The sequence below is a fragment of the Petromyzon marinus genome, chromosome 10 (genome assembly GCF_048934315.1).
Source record: "Petromyzon marinus isolate PM22_M1 ecotype Great Lakes invasive population chromosome 10, UKy_Petmar_22M1.pri1.0, whole genome shotgun sequence".
Lineage (NCBI taxonomy): Eukaryota > Metazoa > Chordata > Hyperoartia > Petromyzontiformes > Petromyzontidae > Petromyzon > Petromyzon marinus.
This window is the reverse complement of record NC_133676.1, coordinates 13,151,232-13,165,901: the sequence shown is the minus strand read 5'-3', so window position 1 is coordinate 13,165,901 and position 14,670 is coordinate 13,151,232. Positions and strand designations below refer to the sequence as shown.

At 41.3% G+C, this 14,670-nt stretch overlaps 2 protein-coding genes across 5 annotated transcripts in view; one reads left to right on the top strand and one right to left on the bottom strand.

The window, feature by feature from the left end:
* FYCO1 (FYVE and coiled-coil domain autophagy adaptor 1) overlaps positions 1-14,670 on the top strand; it is a 59,030-nt gene that overhangs the window by 21,313 nt on the left and 23,047 nt on the right. For all 4 annotated transcript variants that reach the window (XM_032951159.2, XM_032951156.2, XM_032951158.2 and 1 more), the window contains 2 exons: positions 184-368; positions 2,414-2,522. In XM_032951159.2, the coding sequence (XP_032807050.2) occupies positions 184-368; positions 2,414-2,522 (294 nt within the window). The remainder of the gene's footprint in view (positions 1-183; positions 369-2,413; positions 2,523-14,670) is intronic.
* On the bottom strand, positions 2,714-10,150 carry LOC116940865 (C-X-C chemokine receptor type 4-like). Its single transcript, XM_032951163.2, has 3 exons — positions 10,039-10,150; positions 8,380-8,466; positions 2,714-5,781 (listed from the first exon to the last, which is right to left on the bottom strand). Exons 2-3 carry the CDS (start codon positions 8,407-8,409, stop codon positions 4,753-4,755), a joined length of 1,059 nt encoding a protein of 352 aa, XP_032807054.2. The 5' UTR covers positions 8,410-8,466; positions 10,039-10,150; the 3' UTR covers positions 2,714-4,752.

Here is a 14,670-nt window from a genome sequence, read left to right as displayed (position 1 = left end):
CGTGTACTCGCCACCTCATTTCTTCCGTCAGCCTAAATGTACCTTAGACGTACGGTAATTTGTATGAATCCTAAACAATTAATTCTCACGCACGTGATTTGATTCTTGTATCGTGAACTTGAGAATGGATATTAAGTGACGAATCGATGCATTGTTTTACCGCCTTACCCGCTCGCAATGCAGGCTGTGCAGCCGCTCCTTCTGCTACTACTGCTGCAACAACTGGGCATCGCTGAGGACGGGCGAGAAGAAGGAGCGCGTTTGTCGCTCGTGCTTCGCGTGCCACGGCCCCTCCGCCCTCGGGGGGGGGACGCCCAGTCCCTCCGAGTCGCCCTCGACGGCGTCCAACCCACTGGTCTCGCCGGCTGGTACGGGCGCGCACCCCGTGATTCCCCGTGCGGTCAACTCACCGGTGAACCTACCGGTCAACCCACTGGTGAACCCACCGGTGAACCTGTTGGTCTCGCCGGCCGCTACGGCCGCGCACCCCGCGATTCCCCATGCGGTCAACTCGCCGGTGAACCCAGTGGTGAACGCACGGGTGTGCTCACGGGTGAGCTCACGGGTGAGCCCACGGGTGAACCCACGGGTGAACCCACGGGTGAACCCACGGGTGAACCCACGGGTGAACCCACGGGTGAGCCCACGAATCTCGTCGGCCGGTACGGGCGCGCACCCCGAAATTCCCTTTGCGGCGGGCTCCATCAGCCGTGCCATTTTAACCGATGAACGAGCTGGTGCAGTGCCAAAGACTAAACCCGCCATGAGCTGCATGCCTGTTGGAATAAAAAATATGACCAGTGCCTAAAATGTGAATATGAAATGCAGTTTTATCCTTTGGTATTTCTGTTTTTTTTTTCTATTCGGTAGAACGCGACACTTCATTGACCACATGGTTTTGGTGTCATTTTATTTGTTAAGTTTTTAAGTCAATAGGTGTTTTTTTAATAACTTGTCACATTGTGATTTTATCATATAATGCCGTGCATATGAAACTTGCCCCATCATAAGGTCCTGAATTGTTTCAAGGCTTGCCTTAGTAATATTAAAGATGAGGTCAACTCTCTCACATAATATATTGGCAAAATGTCTTCAGAAATTTCATAAACCTACGCAAGCGGGGTCGAGCTGTTATGTGAATCTGCATGGAAATCTAATAAAGTGATTCATCCCCAAAATCATACCTCCTGTGACCTGTTCAGCTCATTGACGCAAAACGTGAAGGAATTTTATTTTGCACCCAAAGACGCACACGCGTAATCTGGTTTGATGCATAACTGCCTAGAAAGGGTGAGGTGTCACTTCTGTTTTCCGACATTACCGTATCTTTGTTTTAAAGCGATGGATAACATCTATCGAATTTTGTGCGTTAAGGAAGGAAACCTAACATTGCACAGTAAATCGTTTTGTAAGACCTTAGTTCATTATGTATAGAACATGAAAATATTTTTTACCTCAAATCTTGTTTGCACGCTTTGGTTGGCCATGATGTTTTTGCGTAAATAAAGTATTGCCAGTAACATGATAGTCCTTGATTTACTCAGGAAAGCTGTTTGTTTATCCAGACTTTTTTTTTTCAACATGGTCCTGTTTGGGATATTTGAAGCAATTGGCGGGACCCCGGGGTCCCATCGCTGCCCCGGGTGGGACAACCCGCGTAGCGACACGAGTCTTGCCTTACCGACGACAAAACTCTAGTGGTCAATCGATTGGCCTCGTCGAGAGCTACTCGGGGCACTAAGTTTCGTAGAAAGTTGAAACATTACATAAACACGTTAAATTCACTGCGGGGGCGGGCTCGCCATGGCAAAGAAGCTGAGGATTGACGGCTGACCGGAGGGCGTTGTCTCCGCGCGCGACTGCGGCGGACGCCCCCCGGGGCTTGCGTTTGGCCGGTGGGGTGGCGCCCATCGTGTTGATCGCCGCCTGCTGGTGGCGCTTGTTGGTGCGAGTCTGGGTGGGCGGCGCGTTGCTGTCGGGATCACGAGTGGGCGGACTGGAAAATAATAATTATTGACCTGATTTTTGCGGGAGCCCGGGGTTCCGCCAAATGATTCATTTGACCAATTCTCTCGAACAATTTTTGGTATTAGCACGAAAATGGAGTATCCGGCGAAACCCCACATACACGAGGAGATAGTACACAAATCTGCACGAAGGTCCGAAGGTCAAATCTAGTTGCTATACTGTCATCTGCAGGGTCATCTTTTAGTTTTGCAGGTGGGTAGGTCACACACATAAGTCACCAACTGTTTTATAGGCATGCACCTCAGTGCCCCGACATGATCTCATTGATGATTGCTTGAATTTTTTTTTAAAAAACTTATAGCAATGGGAATTGACGTGATGTCAAATTATGTTTACATCGCATAGTAACTAAATGTGGTGTCTTTGTTAACGCATTGTGTTGCAGGTGAACGACCTGCACCTGATGATTTAAATTTTGACATCATCACCGAGGAAGAGGTTGGTGAAAGCAGTCAATTGGCATCGCCATCTGAGAATGAGGAAGCGGAAAAAGAGTGAGTTTATACAATTGGTTTGTCTTTCTGCTTCACGTTTTGTGCCACTTGGTTACTTTTTTTTTACACTTTTCCACGTTTCAACATTTATTTGGAGAAAACATTCACTTACCGTCGTTTCACATGGACGCAAGTAACAGCCTCTTTTTTTCGTTCGCATTTTACTCCATAAAATAAGTTTTGGCAATAAATGCAGTTGACGATCGTCGTTTATTGAATTGTATCTTTGTTTCACAATGGGTCCATACAATGTAAATGACATGCAACTATCTTCATAACAAATTCATCATTGCCCCTTGTACAGCATTACCCAGTGCTTTCTTAGTTTTTCTTTTCTGAATACCGTTTAAAATATTAATAACCCGTGAAGTTCCATTGTGATAAGGTATGTAAAACACAAGCATAAATTAGCCAATCACAGCGATTGGGTGGGGTATGATCTTGAGTAAATGAGTGTATTTATAACTGAGGAATAATTGTTAGGGACTGTGTCCAATCATAAAACATAAAAAATCTTTAAAAATAAAATTAAAGCATTTTGCTTTTTCAAAGGGTTTTTTTTAACCAAAGCTGGAGTCTGCATAGCATCCATATGCAATATATTCCGTCACTGGTATATAAGCATGGGGAGCTCCTGTGTTGCAGTGGTTCATGTGCTTGGCAATGAACTTGGTGGCCTAAGTTCAATTCCTGGCAATGGTTAACAGCAGTTGCCAGCTTCAGCAGGCCATGATCCAGCAGTAGATTAACAAAGGGCTGTAAATTATTCATTTATAACCACCGTTGTGCTCTTAAGTAAATTGTTATTTTCACATGTATATACCGGCAAACATTGCCTGCAACTGATGTGGATTCTTGCATTTTTTTTTATTCTGGTGTTTTACCAAAACACATTATGGTAACACTTGTGTAACTACAAGAATAAACCATGGTCCTGAATAAAGTGTTGAACGGCGATGCTTTGTAAAATAAGCGAAACACATTGACATAAACTTAAAACTGTATGTAACCAATAAATAACGTGAAAAAATCATGTAAACAGGTTTCCTACAATTCAACTTCCATTCTGGCCTTCTGATCCTCTCAAGGCATTGCCCAAAAATGTCTTATCAGTGCCACCCAGGGCAGCATAAAGCAAAACAATGCTTTTCTTGAACCATTTTATCTCTAGATGACAAATAGCATGATAGCAAGGTGACCGTACTAGCTTTTTTATGAAAAAAGTATTGTTTATCTAGGGTACCATAGTATGAAAAATAATAATAGGTTTTACTTTGCTCCTGGTAAAAAAAGGTCCCATAGTTGTGTACCATAGTGTTTGAAAATTTTGGGGAGGAAGATTTATGTGAAACGCAACATCTACGGAATATGAAAATGAATAGGAATTGTGTACTGTATATGAAATGGTAGGTATATACGGTCAGCATTCTCCTCTTGTGGACACTGCCCATGGTGCATACTTGGCAGCATTTGTCACCCAAAGTACTGTTGACCAGCACTCATGGCCTACTCGGCCTGTTGTTATTACAGTGTGGCTTATTGCGTCTTAAAACCTTGCAATGTTACGACAAATCTAATACGCATTTAAATAAATATATTTAAACGTATTTCTCTATATTTTTTTTCGAATTCTAAAAGAAAAACAATAGAACATACAGAACTATATTATAAACTTCAAAGTAAAAAAAAGTTTAAAAAATCAATCTTTATCTGCTCTGGTTTGTACACAAAATCAACATGCATTTACACATTACATCAATTGTAGCCTGTTTTGAACATAATTTACATTTCCAGAATCACTTCCTGCATGTGTTCCTACTATGGTTAAATAAAATAGCAGCTCGAAGATAACATAATACCAACATGAGTATTTGGAAGTCATGACCAAACAGCAGCACTTGTTTTGAACCATGTTGATGTCCTGTTTGCGATGTTTCTAGCCTTATGTAGATCACTATTTGGGTAGGTTGTATGTCATTGTTATTTCTGTGGTTTTAATGTATTAGGCATTGTGACTGGTAGTTCAGTTAATGTATTCTCTGAAATAAAAATGAAAGAAAATACACACATTTTGCAACCACATCAAGGTGCAAATATATATTTGATGCACAATAGTAGAGCTAGTGAAAAGATGTGAACACAAATGTGACTTGTGTAAATCGGCATTGAGGGTTTGGGTCCATTCATGAGCGGCTCTTGACCATGGATATAAAATATAACCATGTTATCTTTAATTCTTGTTTATGACCTTGCTCCATATGGCTTTAATCTGTGCTTGAAACCTCCTTTTGCTAAGCACATATATGTAAGGAATGAGGCAACAATTAATGGTGGCCAGGCTGCGTGTGAGTGGGATGGCATATCTCTCTCTCATCTGCTCCATTTGGCACGAGGAATATTCCTGGACCCAGGAGGTTGCCCTCCAAAGGAGGCAGATGTTATACGGGAACCAGCAGTTGAAGAACATTACGACGATAATGGCGAACTTGAATGCGCGTCGTCGCTGCACAGCTTTCGCGTACGCCAGGGAGCTCGCGATGCCCAAGTAAGATGCAAGTATGACGACGAACGGGCACAGGAAACCGATGATGAGCTGTACGAACACCGTAGTAGATGAAAGCGCGTATTTATCCAACGTGAATCGCGTGCAGAAGTCTATTTGGGGGTTGTTAAAGAGAATGATGTCGGGTACCGCGAGCAATACGGCGAAAATCCAAATCAAGGGGCATATGGTCGTCGTGTACATGATCTTGTGGTATTTCAGAATGAAGTTGGTGTGTGCTGCCGTTAAGTACTGATAGACGCTCAAGCAGCAAAGCGAGAGGCTGTGCACGTAGAGGCACGTGGTGAAGACTGCGTTCACGCAGACGCATGGTATTACACCCATGTATTCGGTAGTCATATTTTCCGCGGCAAAGATGGGCAGGGTCAAAGCAAATAGTATGTCCGAGATCACCAGATTGATGATGTATATGTCAACTGACACCACCCTCTTAATGTTTCGAGCAAAGAGCATGAAAACGAGCCCGTTTCCAATTAGAACTGGAAGGAAAAGTAGGCAGTCCAATATGGGGACTATCGATGGTGGCTTTTCTGTGACGCAAAAATCCAAGGTGACTTCCGATGTATTGAAGTCCAGTGAGGTGTTGGTCATGTTGAAAGTTGAAATATAGGCGGTTGTATTGAAAGTCGCCTCTGCAAAGATGTTGGCATAAGTTTGATTGTTGGTGGGGGAGTGGTTGTCATCCAGGTTGTTTTCCTGTGAATAAAAACACACATTTGTTGTAATTAAAGTTCCTAATGCGCTGCATTGTAGTCTCTTCTAACGATAGCTTTAGTGGGCACATTCACAATTGTTGCAATATGAGTTTGAGCAAGAGCAGCATCCCTTTAGTGTCCTCTTCCTATGATATATAAATATTGATCTATAGAATACAGAATCTTGATTTAAAGCTTTCGTGACTGCAGTAATTCATATTCTTAGTTTTTTCGGTAAAGTCACGTTGAAGAGAAACAACAAAATAACAAAATATATATAAAACAATAAAAAATTATCACGACGTTTCGACCATAACTCAAACGGTCATCATCAGGTGTGTCGGTTTGCATTTATGTGTCGGTTTGCATTTATGCAAACCGACACACCTGATGATGACCGTTTGAGTTATGGTCGAAACGTCGTGAGAATTTTTTATTGTTTTATATATATTTTGTTATTTTGTTGTTTCTCTTCAACGTGACTTTACCGAAAAAACTAAGAATATGGAATACAGAATCTGTCATTCAGTGAAGTACTTTGGCATTCTCATGCTCGCGTTCAACAGACATACTAACCTAAACACGTGGAGTGGACAAGCTCATAACATCAAACACAGTTTTTTAAAGAACTTATTTAACTTTCAATGGGGAGGCTATAATTCATGAACTTGGATGTCCATTGTCTCCAATCCACACAGCCACCTTCAAAAGCTTAGAAATCTTGGCAAAGTTGATATTCTATATCCAGCATTCAACACATTGGAGTGCACCAAAGTGCATCGTCGCCAGAAATAATATGAAGTGAAGGACAATTTTTATAAGGATGAAATCACAAAAGTCACCGCGGTTCGCTTCATACTATTTTATATTTATTTTAAACTGATGTATAATTTATAGTTTAAACGTAGAAAGTCCCATTGTGTACGGTTACTCCAAGTGTTTTATTCCAGATGTTGTTTGCTCTCGTGGCTCTTGTTTGCCTTTTCCAAAAAAATGTTCCCCAATTTGTTCTATTCCCGTCGCATGTTGAATCACTCGCACGCAGAGCGGGTGCAACACTTTGTATTGGAGATCAGCCCATGGAAACGGATATCACAGAGCTCGCTCTGAGATCACTTCAGGTCTCCTGGTCCAGACAGTAAGGGGGGCAGCACTTTTTCCGCCTTCCATGCCACGGAGTATAACGTTTGTTGCGTGACAGTCAGACCATTATTTTTAAAATCCCTAGCTGGAATTTAGCCAAATTTAAATACATTAACAAACTTCTTATTTCGTATGGATTAATAGCAGCAGATTAAAGATGTAATTTGTTATTTGTTTTTCCATTCAATTGTCTGTTCAAAAGGAGAGTGGATCTCATCCATTCCTCCTTTCAAGGAGTGAATACAGCAGCAGCGGTGGCGGAGTGTTTACAATGTGGTCGATGCTTTGGGATTTGTGGCCACACTCGCAGGCTGTCGAACCTTTGCATCATTTGAGCATCAGGTGACCGCATCAGCCATGCCCGGGCCATGCCCGGTCCTGATTCGGATGATGGTCGACTATTGGCGATGTTTGCTTTGTGGAATAATTCTTTGAGGGGGCTGAGACCATAAACTCACCACTCTAAACCAGTTTAATCACAGGTGGCTGCCTGGATTATTTAGATTATTTTGCTGCTACAATTTTCCACATGATGAGCCACTTTCCTTTGTGGCCATGTCGCTTCTGAAAAATAAGTTAATACTTTGGTGGGCTTTACCTGGTAATATAAAAAAGATATAGTTTATTTTTATTAGTATATGTTTAAGTGATTCGTCTACCTTTTACTTTGCACTCCTATCGTGTTTTTGTATTGCCTGTTGTAACGTTCTGACCCGCCCATACTGGACATCTGAAAAAGAGCTTTATAGCTCATCGGATTCCTCCACTGTAAATAAATATTCTTATTCTGAACTTTGTACTCCGTGGTGCCAGCTCAGTACTGTGGCCAGCCACCTGGCTTCGAGGCCACAGCAGCTGATTTAAAGGTTTAAAAAAATTCTGTGTAACTTGTTATTAAAAAAGCTGAAGTCAACAAACATCTAAATTTTGTTGAAATAATGTAATTGAACACTTCTTGTAAAATGTCATTTAACAGTCATGGTTGCACATTTATAGCTCATTGGATTTCTCCAGTATACGTAAATATTCTGATTTTGATTTTTAATAATATAAAGTAGGGTTTTAGCGAAATTACTCTTAATAGTTCAATTTGACATTTTAAATAATTAGTTTGAGTTGTGTGTGTAGGCGTTAGGTTTTTCCGTCAGTTGAAGTGTTTTCTGGAATTGTCTTGCTTGCTGACATCACTGCTTACTCATACATATTGTAAAAAGTAAGCACAGTACTTTTTGGAAATTGAAGTTACAAAATAATTATTGGATTTTTTTTAACTATAGGTTGCATGTGAACTAATTTTGTAATATAACATAGATACTTGGATATTCAAAATCAATTAAGAATTACATTCTGAATTTTAAATGACAAACTGGCTTTTGTATTTTCATTGAGTCATAAAAACACTCCAATGCTATCGTAACTAATGGAGCTGTCTTAGCATAAAAAAGCAAAAACTCACAGTTAAGTTTGTCATGATGCTCGCATTCATGTTCAGAAAATGTGGTGGAAATACGGGCAGTCTTGTTGTTGTACGTCCTTTCAAAGTCTGTAGGAATGAAAATGTGCAAATAAATTATGGTACAGTTTAACACGTAAGCTTTTGTGACCAATATACATATTTTAGTTTTTTTTGGGTTAGATCGCGAGAACATAAATGTGTCGTTAAACCCGCCACCACCCGACACAGTAAGTTTGTTCACGTAAACAGATCATGCCAATTCGTTACTAGTACAGCACACCGGTGTTGGGAAGTAACTTGCATTATAATACAACAATCGTAGCGACCAAAATATAAAAAAAATCATTTACATTTTAAAGTGTAATATGTTTATAGCTTAGCAGTCATAAACAGCCTATATATAGTCAAAACATTTTAAATACTTTTTTTTACCGGGTAAAGCCCACTGAGCTATGAGCTCTTTTTCAGAGGTGACTTGACCACACGTGTAGTGATAGCTGATCGAAGTGGCTTATATCATCATCACACGTGGAAATGTACAATTGTAACCAAATAATCTAAATGCAAGTTTCTTAATGCGGAGAGAATAACCGGTGGACCCTGAGAAAAATCCACGCGACCACCACGGCGGAGAGAGAACGTACAAACTCTACTTAATATACAGGCATCATCGGGATCGAACCCACAACCTCTCCTCCATACCGGGCAAGGGAGATAACTTCTTACCACCATGACACCCCCACTTACCGAGCCATTTGTTAAAGACGGTCGGAGTAGAAGATGAATTGATATATCACATGAATGTGAACAAGTTTATTAATGCATGAAGTGAGCAGCTCAGCCACATGATGCATGCATTCTCATTCGGCACTTTAGAATTTCGGTAAAAAATCTGTCGCTGAGTGAGTCAATCCATGGATGTTAATCACCATTGTGGCTAGAGCTGTTGGGGAAGATAGCGCCAAACTTTTTTGTTGCTCTTTTAATCCTGATGGGAAATTCATTTTCTAGCACAAACACGTTTTTGAAGATATCTCTTTTTACTGTTTGTATAACATTTGATTTTATTAATTTAATACATGTTCACCTTTATTAGCGTTCAATAAGTAAACAACACGTGTAAACAATGGTTTACTGTAGCTCGAAATAAATTTGAGTTTATGCTCCGCGAAATATAAATAGGCCAAAATTCTCTCGTTTTTTTCTCCATTGCATACACAATCTATTTTATATGGTAGCGCTTTAAATATATAATGGTACACTACTTTTAAAATATGAAATTACATTTCAATTACATTTCATATCATAGCTTAGCCATATTTTGTAACTACATTATGTAGGCCTTACGTTTTTTGTTGTTGGGTCTTTCATACTGCAGTTCACAATTTCATTTTCTTTATCAATCCATTGTTGGTTGACAGCCTCCCCGAGCCTTTCGGTTGTGGACCTTTTTCGACCACTCTTCACCACGCTGGCCAGTGTAGGTTGTTGAAGGAGTTATATCACTCGACTGTGGCCAGGAATTGAACTCCCTCTACCAGATTTACTGACCTGCGCTAACCGCCACCACAACACGAGAGCCGCTCGCCTTACAATAAACATAACCACGTAAATAAGCTGAATTTGAATACCGATTTTTGAAACGCGAAAAGATCTTACCTGAGCTGTAGGAGTTGTTCTTGTCTGGCCCTTAAGCACAGTAAGTGAGGACCCTCTCAAGTGGTGCGCAAGGGCTGGCCAGCCCCGTAAGCGAGGCGTACAGACGTGCCCATAAGAGTCGCACGTAAAAAAAACCCTTGCCTGTGCCGCTTGACGTCAAACAGACGTCATCTTCCCCTGAACTCAAAAACAAATTGCCGTGGCGCTTTTTTCCCCAGGATGCTGTTTGCTTCGTGATTATAAGTTGTCAGATGGCAGATTAAAAAAAAATGGAAGTCAGAGAGCCCATTTGGGTTTTGAGAGTCCATGAAAAGATAAGGTAAACTTTCTGAAGATGGCTTCAGAAAGTTTGTGATGGCTTTTGTATTTACACCATTGATGTATTTTTTTCCTGTAGAGTTAGGTGACATGAAATATGATGAATGGGTAGATAAGGAGCGATTACTCGATTGCCTAAGAGAGTTTGTGTGACATTCCTGGAGGTAATGGATATAAATAGTCCATAATACAGGTTTTTGTGGGTTAGATCACGTAAATATAAATGTGTCGTTAAACCCGCCACCACCCTACGGCCAAATAGTAAGGTTTGTCGTGTAAGCAGAACATTGCCATTTCGTTCCAAGTACAGCACACCGGTGTGTTGGAGTGTAGATCTAACCCAAAAAACCCACTGCTGCTCCTTTTTTATTATAGAAATCACCTTTCCACAATAAATAGGTGTTCCTTAGACAGTGTTGAGCTAGTCGTGGGATATCTGTGGCTAAACTTGTGTTCGCTACCCGAGTATCGAGTAATTGACTCATTGACCGGAACCCACGTGAACACAGAAGTCTCGTCAAAACTTTTGAGAATATCATTCGGGTTCAGCTTAATAGCTTTAATTGTATTTACGAGATGTTCTTAGTTTTTTAATGAACGAAGAGGTCCTACCGATGTAGAGCTGTATAACGTTTCATTACGCGAAAGCCTACACGTTAAACTGAAAGTGTAGGCCTCGCTTTTTCTTGTCATGTAATGTTGAAGGGTTTTGGATTATAAGTTCATTTGGAAAATTACTCAAAAATGGAATCATTTTCCCCAATTAGTTTTTTGTTCTCGACAATTGTGGCGGGGGGGGGGTGGGATTAGTTCCAGTGTGAATATTAAAAGGTAAAAATCCTTCACGAGCTTCGATTGAAAGCTTTCGTGACTGCATGGATTCATCTTCTTGGTTCTTTCGGTAAAGTCACGTCGAAGTAAAATAATAAAATAATAAAACGTAATAAAATTATCACGACGTTTCGGGCCACAACACAAGCAGCCGTCTTCAGGTGAAGAGCGCTGTCTTCCTGACTGTTATGTTTCTTCACCTGAAGACGGCTGCTTGTGTTGTGGCCGAAACGTCGTGATAATTTTATTTTATGTTTTATTTTATTATTTCCCTTCTACGTGACTTTACCGAAAAAACCAAGAAGATGAATCCTTCACAAGCTTTGTAATACTCTTGAGAAATGTCTTTTACCAGCTCTCAGGTGGTTAAGCAGCCTTTTAATCTTAAGTTTGTTTGCTAGACGTTATTATTATTTGAATACTTTGGCTCTTGAACTTCTCCATGTAACCCACATGATAGTTAAAGCACGTCAGTATCTACGAATCCACTCCAGACTAAACTTTCATGACAGTCAAGCTGCTCACTCATAAGTAGATGGTGTAACAAATACAGAACAAGTTTTATGCATTGTTAGCTTTGGAAATTTATGCAATTTCAGCCTGTATTTTAAACACTATAAAGATGCTGTTAATAATTTGAAGTAAGTGGCTTTTTCACTTGGGCTTAGTATGTCAACCAATTAGCTCTTTACTTCGGATAGATATAACTTGTCTCCCTTGATATGCAAATATAATAACTCGGTGCCAGATACTCCGACTGATTTTCACTTTTTCATCCACTGATGGTGCGCATTCATTTTCATGTCCGTGACAAATCATTGAAAAAAAGCCATTAAGTCATATTTGATGAAAGCTTTTGATAATTGCGTTCAAAATGACTCCCCACATGTATGATGAGGATGATTTAAAATTTTTTACTGTGACATTGCCTAATTTGTGCAACTGCCACCCCCCCCCCCCTCCCTTAGTGGATGTGCCTCATAGTAACATAGTCTATCAGCCCATTAAAATTATTATAATTTACAGACCTTCGACAGACCACTGCTGAATGAAGTCCTCCACGTAAATTTCGATTCAAAGCTTTCGTGACTTCCGGGATTCATATTCTTGGTTCTTTGGGTAAAGTCACGGCTGCCTGTGTTGTGGCCGAAACGTCGTGAGAATTTTATTCTATTATGTTAATTTTTATTATTTTATTATTTCCTTTCTACGTGACTTTCCTGAAAGAACCAAGAATATCCTCCACGTAACATAATTTCCCCCCCCCCCCCCCCTACGATTCCCCACTAGTGAGTGACAAGGTGTGGGGGAACCCAAGACTGGTTCTGTTATTAGTCGCAGCTTGGAATTGAACTCGGCTGGGTTCATAGCGCTGTCGGCTAAACCATTGAGTGACCGCGTCACCCACAAGCCAAATATTTTATAATACGCGTGTGTGTATATATATACGCAGCCGTTGGCGTGCTGCGCTATGAATCTTCGTTCGATCCCCTCTCATCCGTGACGATTGCTGTGTCTGAACTGGTGCTGGGCCTCTCCTAGGTCGACTCTGCCTCAAATGAGTGCCTGCTGCGATGTGTAAGCGTCGCCACTGGGGTGACGGTGGCTGCACATGGTGTTGGCCACACCACTCCCTCGTGTGCCGTTACGACTTTGACAGGTGCTCGCTAACAGCACTTGCCCCGACAGTCTTAAGACTATACGGGGGATGTTTTGCCTTTTGTGTATCTACATAATGTGCTGTTTGGTAACAAGGAACTCAATGTGAGGATTTACCAGACTTGTGTTGATTGATCTGCAGAGGAGCTTCAGCGCTAGCTATTGGTCATGTGTGCTATGGCAGGGAGTTTGGGCTTAGGAAGGTTCTCTGCGCAAACTCGATAGAGGGCACTATTTGCATGCAAGAGTGTATTTCATTCCGTTTATTTGACAGTTTATTAAGGGGCCATCCATTTAGTACGTACAGTGAGGGAAAAAAAAGTATTTGATCCCCTGCTGATTTTGTACGTTTGCCCACTGACAAATGATCGGTCTATAATTTTGATTGTAGGTTTATTTGAACAGTGAGAGACAGAATAACAACAAAATCCTGAAAAACGCATGTAAAAAATGTTATAAATTGATTTGTATTTTAATGAGGGAAATAAATATTTGACCCCCTCTCAATCATAGAGATTCCTGCCTCCCAAGTGTCTTTTATACAGGTAACGAGCTGAGATTAGGAGCACACTCTTAAAGGGAGTGCTCCTAATCTCAGCTTGTTATATGTATAAAAGACACCTGTCCACAGAAGCAATCAATCAGATTCCAAACTCTCCACCATGGCCAAGACCAAAGAGCTCTCCAAGGATGTCAGGGACAAGATTGTAGACCTACACAAGGCTGGAATGGGCTACAAGACCATTGCCAAGCAGCTTGGTGAGAAGGTGACAACAGTTGGTGCGATAATTCGCAAAGGGAAGAAACACAAAATAACTGTAAATCTCTCTCGGCCTGGGGCTCCATGCAAGATCTCACCTCGTGGAGTTGCAATGATGATGAGAACGGTGAGGAATCAGCCCAGAACTACACGGGAGGATCTTGTCAATGATCTCAAGGCAGCTGGCACCATAGTCATCAAGAAAACAATTGGTAACACACTACGCTGTGAAGGACTGAAATCCTGCAGCGCCCGCAAGGTCCCCCTGCTCAAGAAAGCACATATACATGCCCGTCTGAAGTTTGCCAATGAACATCTGAATGATTCAGAGGACAACTGGGTGAAATTGTTGTAGTCAGATGAGACCAAAATGGAGCTCTTTGGCATCAACTCAACTTGCCGTGTTTGGAGGAGGAGGAATGCTGCCTATGACCCCAAGAACACCATCCCCACCGTCAAACATGGAGGTGGAAACATTATGCTTTGGCGGTGTTTTTCTGCTAAGGGGACAGGACAACTTCACCGCATTAAAGGGACGATGGACGGGGCCATGTACCGTCAAATCTTGGGTGAGAACCTTTTTCCCTCAGCCAGGGCATTGAAAATGGGTCGTGGATGGGTATTCCAGCATGACAATGACCCAAAACACGGCCAAGGCAACAAAGGAGTGGTTCAAGAAGAAGCACATTAAGGTCCTGGAGTGACCTAGTCAGTCTCCAGACCTTAATCCCATAGAAAATATGTGGAGGGAGCTGAAGTTTCGAGTTGCCAAACGTCAGCCTCGAAACCTTAATGACTTGGAGAAGATCTGCAAAGAGGAGTGGGACAAAATCCGTCCTGAGATGTGTGCAAACCTGGTGGCCAACTACAAGAAACGTCTGACCTCTGTGATTGCCAACAAGGGTTTTGCCACCAAGTACTAAGTCATGTTTTGCAGAGGGGTCAAATACTTATTTCCCTCATTAAAATGCAAATCAATTTATAACATTTTTGACATGCGTTTTTCAGGATTTTGTTGTTGTTATTCTGTCTCTCACTGTTCAAATAAACCTACCATTAAAATT